The sequence below is a fragment of the Sardina pilchardus genome, chromosome 11 (genome assembly GCF_963854185.1).
Source record: "Sardina pilchardus chromosome 11, fSarPil1.1, whole genome shotgun sequence".
In the NCBI taxonomy this organism is placed as follows: Eukaryota; Metazoa; Chordata; class Actinopteri; order Clupeiformes; family Clupeidae; genus Sardina; species Sardina pilchardus.
In genome coordinates, this window is record NC_085004.1 from 10,656,536 (window position 1) to 10,671,095 (window position 14,560).

A 14,560-nucleotide genomic window follows, 5' to 3' on the forward strand; every position below is an offset into this window, starting at 1 on the left:
TTACAGATCAGGTAGCAAGACTTCAGTGAATAAAACAAAATGTGTAAAATATGTATGCAAGTACATATGTTTTTGTTGAAAATCAGTTGATTTGTTAAGCCAAAGAGTATTCCACCATCAAGTTCATTATATTGCCAGATTCCAGACAATCACACCTACATCTGAAGAGATATTCCTCCTGGCATGCTTCTTGGTGACATGAATGCAACAACATGAAAACATTCATGAGTCTTTGATTTCTGCACATTTTTATCACATCATATACTTTCCCAGATATGGGTAGCCTAGGCCCTATAGGCTGTCGGGAAAAAAACAAGATATAGTGTATATAGATGGCTTTTACAATGACAGAGATAAAAGCTTCAGTGAGAGTAGTAACATTTCACTGAAAATAGCCTAGACCCCAAAGGGTTAACGCTTAACTTTTTAGAACTGCCTTCTGAGTCTGGTCTTCAGATTCTTCAGATCTGTGCAGCGGCGAGATACAACAGGAAGTCTTTTTTTTTTTTCAGGCGGGGGTTTTTTTCAGGCGGGGTTTTGCCTGGCCACATTTCACACACTTTACTGTATGTTCCACATAAAGTGAACACACATAATGGAGTGTAGAATCATAATCTTGAGCATTTTTATGCCATTTTGGGATGTGGGAGGTAAGTCAAGTGTGATGGAATAGTCATGGAAAATATTCATATGATGTTAAAGTTTCATTCTAGATTCAAAAAGCATGTGTATTGTGCATATTTCAGCGTGTGTGATCATTATTTTTCCAATCCAATGGCAGTTTGTAGAATATAACTAGTGTCTGATTAAATGATTATTACTAAGGAACTGTACAAATAATTTTAGAAATTTGAGATTTTCAGTGTCTTAATGTATTGTTTCCAGCTACTGTGTCTCAGCCTACTCCTGTGATGAAGGCTAAGACCGGCACCACTGTCACTTTGGAATGCTTTGTATCAGAAGAAAACCAGCATGATCCTATAGTTTGGTACAAGCAAAGTTTTGGGCAGAAGCCACTTGGGTTAGGAACAGCTCAGCATTTTGTGTCTCCTATACTCTACGGTGAATTTGACAATAGCCGCTTCAACATAAGTAAACGACTTGGATCTCCCCACCTGTCTATGTCAAACATTAAGTTATCTGATGAAGCTTTTTACTCCTGTGGAGTCAGAATTGATTCTGATATTCACTTTGGAAATGGAACATATTTGTTTGTGGAAGGTACCGTCAATACTTGAATTTCTGCATACTTTTACTCTTTCTACCACTTTCAATATCGCTGAAAGCCTCCAAAATGGTATGTTATGTTATGCATCTATGTTTGTTTGTGTGTAAATCTTCACAGAAAAAGATAAACTAAGGTCCATTACAGATGTGTTCCAAGCCGTATTACCAACTGCAGTCCAACTGGGCGATTCAGAGACATTGGAGTGTGTGGTGCTGGCTGAGAGCAGAACTGAAGATCTCAGAGTGTTCTGGTTCAGACCCGCTTCAGGAGGTTCCCATCCAGGGGTCATTTACACCAACAAGAGCTGGACTGGGCCGTGTGAGGGTCGCTGTGTCTACAGTCTCCCAAAGAAGGACGTAAACATTTCTGATGCTGGAACCTACTACTGCGGCATAGCCACAAGTGAACAAATACTGTTTGGTAATGGAACAGCAGTTGTTATCGGTAGGTTATTTCGTACGAATGATTCAATGAGCAGATAGACAGATATTTAAGTTTAAAGTTGTAGCTCATTTATAGCAATGAATAGGCCTTTTAAAGTGAAGGCTTTATATGGCCATGAAGATTTTAGTGCTTTTGTTAGCTCCGGAAGGCCCAGTTAAATTTGACAAAATAATTTTATAAAAAGTGAGCCAATAGTGAAGCATCTTACATTATCTAAACACATGACCATAACATATCGGAACCAAATGTTCATCACCAAAACATGTTTCTCTCTTCAGTACATTAAATGCAACTGTTTAAATATTATATTTGACATATTCATTGCTCTTGTTCATTTACAGCTGAACCAGTACATTCTGCGCTGGTTGGTTTGGTTGTGGCTCTGGGCTGCTGTGTCACATTGATGGTTTTCCTGGTTTGGTTGAATTGCCAGAGGAGAGTTACATGTGACAATAGTAAGTATCATGTCCACACATATTGTTACAGTATATCTTGCTGTAAGCAAGTAAGTATTTATTTATATAGTGCATTTTGCATACATATATTGCCTTTGACCTGAAATACTTCATACTGTGTATGATAAATCTGTTTCTGCTTGGTTGACAGTGAGAGACTTGCACCATGTTAGAGATGACAGTTCTAATAGCAGACAAAGACGTGCTCAGGTAAGGGATCATTTATCATTTATATTTTGTCCACATCAAAGAATTATATTCTAATATGTATGTACCAGACAATCAATGAATATCTAAATGCACAGATTATATTCAAACAAAGAAATGAGTATGATTATACATATTTATGTTCCACACTATCATAAAGGGTAAGAATTATGTTTAATGTTCTCTAATTCTTCCTTTTCCTTATTAATTAATAAACACAAGCCTTTTTGCTCTCAGGCTGGTGCTGCTGAGGGTCCAAACAATGCAGCGTTGCACTTATCTAAGAAGGATCCCAGGGGCAGGAGAACTAAGAGAGAGCTGCCACCAGATGCTGTTTATTCTGCTGTTAACCTCTGACCTCTCAGTCCTGCTCACCGTGTCATACTGTGGCAGAAAACATCCAATGTACCCTGTTTTGAAAACAAAACCCCTTCAAATAAAAAATATTTGTTCTATGAACAGCTACAGTATTTTGCACTTCTGTTGTTTTATTGCGCACTTTTGTTGTCTGACTTGTACTCTGCATGATGGCAATAACGTTGAATCTAATCTAATCTATATCTAATTTTTGTGACTAACATCAGTGTTTTTTTTCTTTCATTAAACAGTCTCTGCTTATGTCTTTTAAATTAAGTACATATTCAATATTCCCATATTAGGTACAGTAGCTTGTAAACAAAAATGAATGATGTTAAAACAATGTAAAGGGTTTAAACATAAACATATATTGTATTTGCGTGCAACTGCATAAACTGCATTCTGAGAAAACACTTCCTCAAACTGATCTTTAAAAAGAGGAGGAGTAATGTGAGTAAAAAGACTTTCGAAAAGACATCACCACATAAAGACCTCGAGAGGGGAACTAGAAGTGGAGCAGGATGAGCAGGTTGCTTGTGTCCTATTTTGTTCTAGTGCATATTACCTTAGGTAAGTCTGACTATCATCATGGATTTAATGGACGTTGGATATTTTACATGTAATACAACTTAATGCATGAATTATAAAGTAGTGCATTTACTAAATATCGTCTTCATGTTCAATGTTCTGCTATATATTTCCAGATGTAGTTGCTCAGTCGGTGGCCTCTCAGCCTGATCAAGTTATCATTTCAAAGCCAGGTGACAATGTCACAGTGAAATGTATCACACCAAAAGGCAAGAGTCCGTATTTATTTTGGTATCAGCAGAGAATGGGGCAGATGTTGCGGATCATTTGTGTGGCACAGTCAAATACAGATCCTCAGTATTACAATGAGTTTAAAAACTCACACTTCTCAATTGAGCGAATGGAGGGAGCCTTTAACCTGGAAATCAGAAACAGCACTTGGTCAGACGAAGCCATGTATTACTGTGGAAGCAAAAAACCAAACGGGCTCATTGACTTTGGAAACGGAACTTTTGTAAGAATAAAAGGTAATTTCCAACTGAGTTTATATTGCTGATAAATATGTATGAGTCTCAGAGAATATGAGTCTCAAACTAATTCTTTCGATTGATATGGCTGAGAATCATGAAGTAGAGGAACCATATCAATAGAGGGGTACACTGAACTACTGTATATATATTGAACCACAGATATTGTGTTTTTGCTGCAATAGATGACACACAGATGACCAACAACACTGTGGCAGTGATCCAAAGCCTGACCTCAGATTCAACTCATCCAGCACACTCCGAACCTCTTCAGTGTGCAGCAGTCAGAGAGACCGGAACAGAAGAGCTCAGTTTGTTCTGGTTCGGACCAGCTACAAGAGAATCCCCACCAGGACTTATCTCTACCTACAGAAACAGCAGTACTTGTGAGACTAGATCCTTGTTGGGTTGCATGCATGAACAGGCCACAAGCAATGACAGCAATGCTGCAACCTGCCACTGTGCTGTTAACAAATGTGGACAAATGCTGTTTGGGAATGAAACACCAAGTCAAGCTGGTAAGTTATTCAGCTGTTTCTCAATATATGATGTCCATATATGAATCTTTTTTAGTGTATTTTTCATGGAATCATTTTTCACTCTGAGTGTTGCTCATCAAACACATTTGTACACATTTGTATTTAATTTACAGAAAGTTCTGTGGACTACATCATTCATGCACTTGGTGGGGCAATATGCCTCTGTGCCATGCTGGACGTTGTTCTTATTTATAGTTATTGCAAAAAGAAAGCATGCGTGAATTGCCAAGGTATTTTTTAACTAATTGTTTTAATGGAAAGACATGTGATCATACAGGTACATAGCTGTGATCGGTAGAGTCAACAAATATTTATTAAATTATTATTATTATCATTATTATTATTATTATTATTGACGTCAAAATATTAAAACTTCAAACAATTTTTGCTTTAATAGGACAGTCTTCTATGCATGTCCAGACAAATGCATGCTTGAGCAGAGAGGCCTCTCATCAGGTGAAATGGCATCATAGTTCTGCTGTTGAAGTGGGATCTAACTAACTCTGTTGACTGGACCGTGCGTCCTTATCAGATCTGGAGATTAAATATAAGAATGTGTTTTTCTCCCGTAGAAAGACGAGAGTTACACAGTGCTGCATTTCTCACAGAGAGCAACACCAGGAAACCGCCAGAGAACAGAACCCTTTCAGCAGAGTGTGTATTCAGATGTCCGAGGCTAGCAATGCTAAACACACACTTGAAGAATATTCACCACTTCTTCACCATTACACCTAAACTATCTTCACATGTTAAGCTGAACAATAATGACAAGTTATTGGAATAGGCAGGCTGACAATTTGTGACTACTGATTGTTGAATGATAAATATAACATTGATTAGGCAGCCATCTAATGTTTATTATTATCTGTAGTAGTATTATTTCACTGAATTGTTTAATTTGTCTTTGGAATGTTGATGTGGTAGATGTATATTTTCCATGTGCTATTAATAAAGAATTCTTTTAAAATTCATCATCATCTTGGGGTAGATATTTGGTACCTAGGCCATTTCCACTACCCACTTCTGGCATCATATGATGTGATCATACTTACATTATGCTTATTGCAGCCTTTACATCAAGGAAAATATATTGTGTCCTAATGAAGATGAATAATCACAACTCAACTCAACATTAAACATGACATTATGTCATGTGCAATTTTGACATACAAATATATATTTCTTATTTTATATTATTATTTACATTTAATAAAAATGAGGATCTCGTGGTATATGAACAGATATGTGTGATGCTTCTGCTGAAACCACCTTAGGTTGTGTCGTTAGTCTTACTGCTTTAGGAATATCTGCACAACTATTAATATCTAATCTGCCAATGGTGGTAACACATTTCTTATGCTGTTCTCAACCAATGACTTAGCGATAACCAGTCAGCCAGTCCCAGGCTAACCATAGCTTATACCATAAGGATGGTATACTGTATCATATGGATGCAGTCACATAGTGAAGTAATGCTTAATCAATGCATGACTCATGATGAACTCCTGTGTGATTGATGCCAGATGTATCAGTAATGTATAAAGTCACTGTGACTTACACTTAGTTCATCAAGAGGGTTCATTCAATTAATTTATACTTTAATTGTTGGTCCCCAATTTAGTGTCAGTTAAGCGTTGGTTACTAATATTTGCAGATTTCTTAGAATCACAGAAGATGTTAGGTATGGGTAACTTTACACAAGACTAAGGCACAATTTAATTTCTCTGTCTTACCCTCCCCTTGTCCCTTCAACAAAGAGGCAAGACATATGGGTCAAAGTATATAGGCCTATTCTATTCTATCAGTTCAGTTTTTCCCAAATAACTACCTGAACCATGGCACCGAGTATGACGGCATTTTTATGGTACAGTATGTTGGTCTCAAGGGCTATCATCAGCCACTCTTCTGATTTGCCTGCAGATGGCCTGTAGATGGTGGTGTTGAGCATAGGGTTGCTGGTAGAGGGTGATGAGGAGAGGAATTACAAGGCAGGACTGTCTCACACACACTCTCTCCAGCAAAAGCACAAACACTCACATCAACAAGCACAGGCACACACACACACACACACACACACACACACACACACAGACACTGAAACACATACAAGCATACTCAAAAGGAGACACATTTTTTTGAGACAGATTAATCGGTGACTATTATCCAAACTTTCCAAATTATAATGGCTGATGAAGAATTTCAAATGCAGCAAATGACAACAAAATATTGATCCTTCAATTAGGCTGCATTTCCTGTATTGCCATTACGTAATTTGTCCACCAGATAGCACGGTGTCTTGCTGCAAGACACTATTTGTACTGCAGTAACCTTACACCAGCTTAATATTATGTTCATAGTAAAACTATGTTTACGTTAGCATTGATTGAGTGATCGAGGCTAGTTTTATTGTTGGTGTAACGATATTTGTGAAACTTAAACATGGCTATACCGAACAAATTAATAACAGCATTGTAATTGTCTCTTTTGAGTTAGTTAGACACAACGCTAACATTCGCTAAAGCCCGGCGCCCACCAGAAGCGGCGTTCAGCGGTGTTCGGCCGTCTGGGCTTGCCGCGCAGGATTTTAGAATAGTTCTATCTCTGTGCGGCTGCTGCGCGGCAGACGTTTCCAGTGGGCGATGCCCCATTGAAAACAATGGAATTCTATTTTTTTGTCGCGGCGCGTACGCTTCTGGTGGGCGTTGGCCTTAATGCGATGGTTTGCTAATGGAAGATGCACAGCAGGGCATAGATGCATCCTAAACACCTGGCTGGGACACTCTGCTTGCTAAGTAGTTTTTTCTGCTGGTGACTCGCTCACCGTCCTTGGTGCCTCTGTGATTGCTTTCTAAAATATTGCATAAAGACCACAAAAAGTCTACACAAAATATTTGTGAACATCTGAGCTAATGTTCATTCTCTAACACTCACTAGACAACTCATGATTTCAGTAATTTCAACAAAGGTGGTTCAAGTAGGCTAAGGAAAAGCATGGTTTAGGCCACACAAGGAAAGGAATTGATCATTTATAAAATGTTTTGCTTGGACAAAATGATAGTCATTAAGTATAATCTGCTCACAATGTAGATTGTGACGATCACAGAACAAACACCTGACACTCTTTTGACACGCATTTGGTCCTACATCATCCAATGAAATAAAAATGTAAAACAGTTAGCTGTCTGTTTTTATCACAACATACTATAACATACATTAAACACTTCCGCTGTAAGAGTAAGAATTACATAATAATATAGTTTATGCCCCAAGAATGTGGCAAGTGCTGTGATGTTGCTTTTTGGAATTTTCAGTAACCTGTGACGTAACAGAAAAAAGGGCGGTCAGGTTATGGAAATTTAGCAGGAAGTAAAGTGATAATTACACATCAACACAGTTCAGTAGCTTGCTTTGTACAGAAGAGAAGGTACACATATCAGACATGTGCTCTAAGGAGATAATACTCTTGGTCATCATTCTGTACAGGACGATATGTAAGTATCTGGAACAACATTACATAAAATGTAATACACCGTGAGAAGGCGGCTTAATATCAGAATTTTCATTCATTTACATTCATTCAACATTAAATCAACATTTAGGATTTAGGAAGTTGTGCTCTCCACGAGTTTCTTAAACAGATTATTTCTGGATGTCTCATATCTCAGTATTTCAAAATATTTCCTTTTTCTAGATGCTATTGGAAAAACAACAACTGTCCATCAGCCTGACTCAGTGATTACAACTCGGCTCGGGGAGTCTGTGACTCTAAACTGCACCTTTACCCATGACGCTCAGCAGTACATGTTCTGGTATAAGCAGAAGCCAGGAGAAATACCAGTGGTGATGGTCAGAGCACAGACTTTATCAAAAACTGAGTTCCAGAGTGGCTTCAATGCATCCGATTACACAATAAAGAAGGATGAAGGCATCTTTCATCTCACCATCAAGAGGATTACTGTATCAGATGAAGCATTCTATTTTTGTGGACTTACTAGATTCTTCCATGCTGTGTTTGGAAATGGAACTTTTGTAGCATTGACAGGTGAGTTTGACATAGTGTGTCAAATTTATGTACATATTATGTGTCAAAATTATGTACATATTTCCCCAATTTTCCACCACGAAAGTGTAGCAAGTATGTACTGTATTGCTTAACATAAGATGTGTCCATTTTGATTACAAAATTTGCAAAGGAACAAAGTACTCCATTTGACAATATGATGGAGGAAGTCTTTGAAAGGAAGAAGTTGATAACTGGTAACAGAAGCCAGGGACTACTTGGGATCATACTATGACCTGAACTGACTCAGAGATATGAGGAATCTTGCCACTGTGTTTATGGAATGGCACTGGTTGATGTACAGTATCAGTAACATGTCCCAACACAGCTTGAGTGTGGAGGGCAGTGGGTTTGGGACATCAGACACAACTGTTTAGCCTTCTGGAAGTGTCGTGGGCCTAATTCCACAGAAGTCTGATGAAGGAAGGTACTAGTTCTGTTTTTATTCTTTGGTTAGGCATGCTACTGTATATACAGTACAGCATGAATGTACTCCCAGGTACAATGCCTTTGGGAAATAGGCTTGTTGTTGACCGTCCACTGTGGAAAATCCCCTAAGAAATGTCTATTTTAATCTGTGTTGTTTGATCTGAATCATATGGAATCCCATTTCTGCCAGGGAAATAAAAAAATAAGTTTATGCTCAAGTAAAAATTTTGAGATAAAAAGTCATTTTGAGATTAAAAAAAAAAAGAAAGAAATTTTGAGATAAAAAAAGTAGAAATTTTTAGATAAAAAGTCAAAGTTTTGATTTTTTATCTCAAAATCTTGACTTTTTATCTCAAAATTTTTACTTAGCATAAACTTATTTTTTCATTTCCCTGGCGGAAATGGTTTCCATAGAATCAGTTTACAACAAGGATGAATGTAACATTTTACAAATGACTGCAGATCACAGAGATCACAGGCTGGACTTTACGGCAGAGATCCAAACCTTAATACCAGACCCAGTTGACCCAGAAAACCCAAAGACCCTGGAGTGCACTGTACTTACGGAGACCAGAACCACAGAGCTCAGTGTGTTCTGGTTCAGACCCAGTTCAGGAGATTCTCATCCTGTGAATATTTACATCCAGAAGAACTGCAGCAGTGAGTCTGGTTCTGGTTCTGGTTCTCACTCTCAGAGCTGCGTCTACAGACTTCCTGTGGGTCACACATCTGATTCTGGAACATTCTACTGTGCTGTGGCCTCATATGGTCAATTACTGTTTGGGAAAGGAGTAACGCTCGATAAGAAACAAACAGGTAGTTTTAACATAAATTAAATCAACACTTGTATTACTTCATTTCAGTCATATGAATTGTATACTGTACTGCTTCACTCTAATGTAAATGGCCAAAAGCAATACATGTTAACAAGCTCTCCCTCTTAGACTCAGTGGATCCTGTGAAAGTTAGTTTGGCGGCAGCATTGGCCTTATGTATTGCAATAATAATCGTCCTGGCCAGCATAAGTTGTAGAGGGAGATCATGTAAAGACTGTGAAGGTAAGAAGATTTCAACTGCACAAAAAAGAATAAATAATTTAGCAATTAGAGTTAGGGAGTTCCATTCACTGACAAGTTTGTTTGTTTTTTAATATTTTACCAGCACACCATACTGCAGGACATTACCCACTCAGGGCACAATCAGCGGGTCAGGTAAAAAAATATATAATCATTGCAAAAATCATGTCAACATCTAATCTTAGTTCATGTTGAGAATATATAAAACACACTATACGCTGTTTTATTCTCATTTATATTGTTCCCTTCAGGACCATGAGGCGGAGGGACTTAACTACACTGCCCTGAGATTCACAAAGGGGAACAGCAACAGTGGCAGAACAAAGAAACGACCACTTCAGGAGAGCACATACTCTGATGTTAGATACTGTGTAAGGCTTGAGGAGAGCACCTACTCTGATGTTAGATAGCCTACTGTGTAAGGCTTCAGGAGAGCACCTACTCTGATGGTAGATAGCCTACTGTGTAAGGCTTCAGGAGAGCACCTACTCTGATGGTAGATCCTCTAGGCCCTAAATACTGTATGTGACAGATGATTGTGAGATGATAATCTTATGATACCATTAATAAAACATCTGATGTCATTATCATCTAGGACCTGTCTTGATGTAAAATATTAACACATATTCTAACCATAAACTTACATAGCCCTGTGAATTTGTATTGGTGATAGTGAATCATATGTAGTAACACACAAATATTAACACAGTGGCTTTTTCAATAAATCGTAAATGGCTCAACCTTATGGCAACACCATTATTTCATTGTGTCAGTAAAGTAACCTTTCTGAATCTACGTATACTCCCACCACAAAATTTAGCAGACGGCCTGTGTACCCAAGTGGACATGGAAACTGTGGTCTAACAGCCACAGTCTGCAGTCAGCTCGAAAGGCTGAAAAGTGAAATTAAACGTCACACAGACATGCACTGCAAAAGTGCACTGTCTAGCATAGCAACTACCCACCAGAGAGGTGTTGCCTGCACTACAGTAAGTGAGGGGGCCTACTTCAGCCCAACCTACAAACTGAACATGCTTTCTTTTAATGTTATGTTGAGTATTTGAATAAATAAAATATGATTAAATTAAAATGAAAAAAGACACATACTCCTTCCAAGCAGAGAACAGCAGCTATGGGGGAAGTGTTGCCTGGCAGTACTACTGTAATCTCGGTTGACTTATTCTTCACCTTGAAGGGATTTATTGCCAATGCCACTGGTCAGCTTGATCCTTCAACAATGAAGTTCAGCCTGGCACTGCCCACTTAGTGCCTTACATCACTTCTTCATCTCTCACACATTTCTAGGCCACAGTACACAGTACAGTATACACTTCTTGCCAGTTACCAGTTCTCCAGTTTGCTTTCACAGTAGGGCCCAAACACATTCTATTCACTGAATATTATTCCGTTTCTGAGCTACATTACCACATTCTTCTCATGGAGGTTATATTAGATAGGTAGGTGATTTCCACACAGTCTGTCTATTCGTGGTGACATTATGGTACATAGTGACTGCTTGTAATGTTATCATCAATGTTGGTCACACTGGTCAATTTACAAACACACTCATAGATCTCTTTTAAAAAACATTGAATGACCCATGTTTGGAATGTGCCAAATAAATACACTTGATTTAATAGACCAAATTAGCATGTTTAATTATGTAAATGGAATGCCTGCAAAGAACTGTGGTCAATCTAAAGTCCTGAGAGAGAGAGATGGATAGAGTGAGAGAAGATGGGGGATGACAGGAGAGACAGAGAGAGAGAGAGAGAGAGAGAGTGCAGACCCCTGCAGATCCTGCTGAAATTAAACGACAGGGGGCGGGGCCTACCACCTGGACACTGGTCACTGCAGACTGGTGATTGGTCAAAATCAACGAATGAATGAATGATGTGCTGAGTCTTCCTGGAAGAACTTTTCGCTTACGCTTCCATTTATTAATAGTAAAATGACATAGGCTGGAGTGCACATCACGGACCATGTGCACATATGATCATGTCAAAGAATTGAAACCAAAACATATACAAAATGTCACACAGAAAAAGAAAGAAGAAAAGAAAGCAACAAATATGTTACACAACAAAGCAACACATATTGCACAAAATAATTCTTATCGCCCCATATCGTTCATATTGTGTCTGAAGTTAGGTCCCATAGACAGAAGGGCGGGACTCTATGAAAGCTGTCTTAGTTGATCCAATCACTGACAGTACTGTATGATTTGAAGTTCAGTTGATAAATCTCTGGCTAGACCCAGTTCCGGGGGGCCTGGCATATTCCTAACTGTACGTGCACATCACTGTTTACTTGATCTGCGAAATATGCTCTGTCTGACTCTGGGCGCCCTGTTACGGACGTCTGTCAAAAATTAGGCTACGGGGAGGCTTTTGACACTTTGATACTCTGACGTGCTAACATTTTATGGTCGTTTGCAGCTGAACCGCAGCCTACTACTGTTGTGCGTGGGCGCTACTGCATTGTGGAGGGGAGGGGCATGCACTGTAACATTCAAACTGTATGCTAAATGTGCACTGTGTCACCTAGCAACGGGGACGCTGGCTGCTCTAGCCGCTCCGTTAGACTTGTCTTTGTTTGGATTTTATCTTGTCGCTGTTTTTCGGATCTCAGCTGTTCTCTTGCCGTCTGCGATCGATGGGGCACCTGTGACTGGTGCTGCTGGTGTTGCTGTACTGTGGTTCCAGGGCCAAGGAGCTCCTTTCTGCTGACGGCTGGACTATTTCAACTCAGCGCGGCCTGCTGCGGACTCTGTGGCTGTTTCGGTCAGTTGACTGTCAGCTAGGACATCGGTGGCTGGTCATGGTCGGTGGACTGTCGGCTGGTCTGGCACAGGAGAGGGACGCGGCTTCGGGAGAGCACCAGAGGAACCTCCTGTGTCCCTTCGCTCTGGTAGCCTACAGCGCCTAAACACATTTCTGATGCCTGTCGGCAGCGATGGTCAGGTGAACGCAATTTGCCAACGGGCTATCATGTCAACTAGCCTACGGGCCATCTCATCTGCTGAGGATCTGCCCCATTGCAAGACAGTGCACTGTCGCTTGCTTGGATGCGGTTCGTTGGACTAAGTTGGCGTGGACTTTTCTGTTTTTGTTTGTTTTATTTTTTATTTGACATTTGTTTATTTGTTTGTTGTGTGTCTTGGTGTCACGGGTACGCTGGCGATTATGCCGCTCCGTCCGGCATCTTTTGTCTGTGTCTTGTTATTTTATGCATTTGTTTGTTTCATGTCGTCACGGGTACGATGGCTACTACGCCACTCCGTTCGACACTGTTTGTTGTGTATAAAGCGCTTTGAGTTGCACTCTGTGCACGTGAAATGCGCTATATAAATAAACATTACCTTACCTTACCTAAATAAATAAAACCGCAGGAACCGTTACTCCAGCTAGCAGTGTCTCCGCCTCAGATAATGCCCCAGCTAGCAGTGCCTCCTTTCATCACCTCCCCGGGCCCGTGGATGACCTCGGAATAGAGTCCCCTAATCAGGTCTGTCTGGATCATTATCCTCCTCAGAATTTCAGTGGGGAAACATTTTCATTTCTGAAGAAGTGGTACTCAGGAAGGGAATGGCTAGACTACTCCTTGTCCTTAGATGCAGCCTTCTGCTTCCCGTGCCGAAAGTTTCGCTCTGGTGCCGGGGATAAGGCTTTTGTATCTGCAGGGTTCAATAACTGGCGACATGCAGTTGATCCCTCTAAGGGATTTACAAGACATACTGTACATCCTCCAAAGAGCACATCAAATGTAAGGTTATTTAGCATGAGAAGACCACAACGTAGTGCGGCAGGAACCAAGGTGTCAACATTGGTCAATGTAGGGCAGCTAGAAAGAAATCGTGTATTTGTCTGCCATAGTTGATGTGATTGAATTCCTGGCATCTAATAGGCTGCCTCTGAGAGGTTTGGTGGATGGGGTAGACTCTATGGGTCAAGAGGGATGTGGACTTTTTTTGTCTCTAATGAGCTTTTCTATGAGAAAAGATGCTGAGCTGGCTAAAGTGTTCAAAACCATTCTGGCTAACGCAACGTATACTATCCACACAATTCAAAATGAAATCATAGAATTGATGAGCGAGATTGTACAGGAGGAAATGCTGCATGAAACGGGCGACTTCTGGTACACACTGGAGGTTGTTGGAACGAAAGACCCAACCAGCCACAAAAACATTGCAATTGTTGTCCGCTATCTCACAAAAAATAACGAAGTGCGTGAGCGTTTGGTGATTTGGTGTACATGCAGACATGTCAACATCTGGATGCACTGTCTTTGACAAATTGAGTGTTGTCAGAATTGTGCAAGCACAGACCAAATATTAAGTCAATCCTACGACGGTGCCAATGTTATGTCTGGAAAGAAGGGGGGCACGCAAAAAATTCTACAGGACAAATCAAATAAAGAGATCCCGTACATTGATATGCTACACAAGTTTGTCCGAAAAAGCAATGTTGCAGGTCACAACACTGGAGACACACTGAAAAGGCTCCTTGATCAGCGATGGACAGGGCATCTGTTACGATGTTGCTACGACAACATCGTGACCCTTTTTACCCTACAGTCACACAGGCTACAAGAGACAGTGACAACTCCACCAACTTGCCGTTGAGTGGGGAGGTGATTCGCGAGTGATTGACGGCTAACGATTGCTACGTGCTAGGTGGCTGACCGATAGCTCGTACATACCTCTAGATA

The 14,560-nt window shown here is 40.0% G+C and overlaps 2 protein-coding genes and 1 long non-coding RNA gene across 5 annotated transcripts; all 3 read left to right on the forward strand.

Moving 5' to 3' along the window:
• Positions 1-608: 608 nt before the first annotated feature.
• On the forward strand, positions 609-2,756 carry LOC134095862 (uncharacterized). The gene is made up of 6 exons (XM_062549576.1): positions 609-650; positions 886-1,221; positions 1,346-1,672; positions 2,014-2,127; positions 2,279-2,337; positions 2,572-2,756. The coding sequence occupies exons 1-6, from the start codon at positions 629-631 to the stop codon at positions 2,689-2,691; spliced, it is 978 nt and encodes a 325-aa protein (XP_062405560.1). The 5' UTR covers positions 609-628; the 3' UTR covers positions 2,692-2,756.
• A 418-nt stretch (positions 2,757-3,174) lies between these two features.
• On the forward strand, positions 3,175-5,256 carry LOC134095858 (uncharacterized). 3 transcript variants are annotated; one of them, XR_009940631.1, is made up of 6 exons: positions 3,175-3,261; positions 3,396-3,746; positions 3,932-4,264; positions 4,399-4,562; positions 4,683-4,741; positions 4,858-4,872. XR_009940631.1 is itself a non-coding variant. In XM_062549572.1 (6 exons), exons 1-6 carry the CDS (start codon positions 3,213-3,215, stop codon positions 4,963-4,965), a joined length of 1,017 nt encoding a protein of 338 aa, XP_062405556.1. In that variant the 5' UTR covers positions 3,175-3,212; the 3' UTR covers positions 4,966-5,256. The 3 variants fall into 3 exon arrangements, 2 of the variants coding, with proteins under 2 accessions (XP_062405556.1, XP_062405557.1); XM_062549572.1 differs by having other exon boundaries at positions 4,399-4,515; positions 4,858-5,256; XM_062549573.1 differs by lacking the exons at positions 4,399-4,562; positions 4,683-4,741 and having other exon boundaries at positions 4,858-5,256.
• A 4,216-nt stretch (positions 5,257-9,472) lies between these two features.
• Positions 9,473-10,472, forward strand: LOC134095875 (uncharacterized). The gene is made up of 4 exons (XR_009940636.1): positions 9,473-9,590; positions 9,719-9,832; positions 9,936-9,985; positions 10,102-10,472. It is a non-coding gene; the product is annotated as an uncharacterized LOC134095875 (long non-coding RNA).
• The last annotated feature ends 4,088 nt before the right edge of the window (positions 10,473-14,560 follow it).

Excerpts from the sequence above, each read along its gene's own strand:
- LOC134095862 (XM_062549576.1), top strand. The coding sequence starts at position 629 with ATGCCATTTTGGGATGTGGGAG. Across the intron at positions 651-885 it reads GCCATTTTGGGATGTGGGAG|CTACTGTGTCTCAGCCTACT; the intron begins GTAAGTCAAGTG and ends TATTGTTTCCAG. Across the intron at positions 1,222-1,345 it reads AACATATTTGTTTGTGGAAG|AAAAAGATAAACTAAGGTCC; the intron begins GTACCGTCAATA and ends AAATCTTCACAG.
- LOC134095858 (XM_062549572.1), top strand. The coding sequence starts at position 3,213 with ATGAGCAGGTTGCTTGTGTCCTATTTTGTTCTAGTGCATATTACCTTA. Across the intron at positions 3,262-3,395 it reads TCTAGTGCATATTACCTTAG|ATGTAGTTGCTCAGTCGGTG; the intron begins GTAAGTCTGACT and ends ATATATTTCCAG. Across the intron at positions 4,742-4,857 it reads GCAGAGAGGCCTCTCATCAG|AAAGACGAGAGTTACACAGT; the intron begins GTGAAATGGCAT and ends TTTCTCCCGTAG.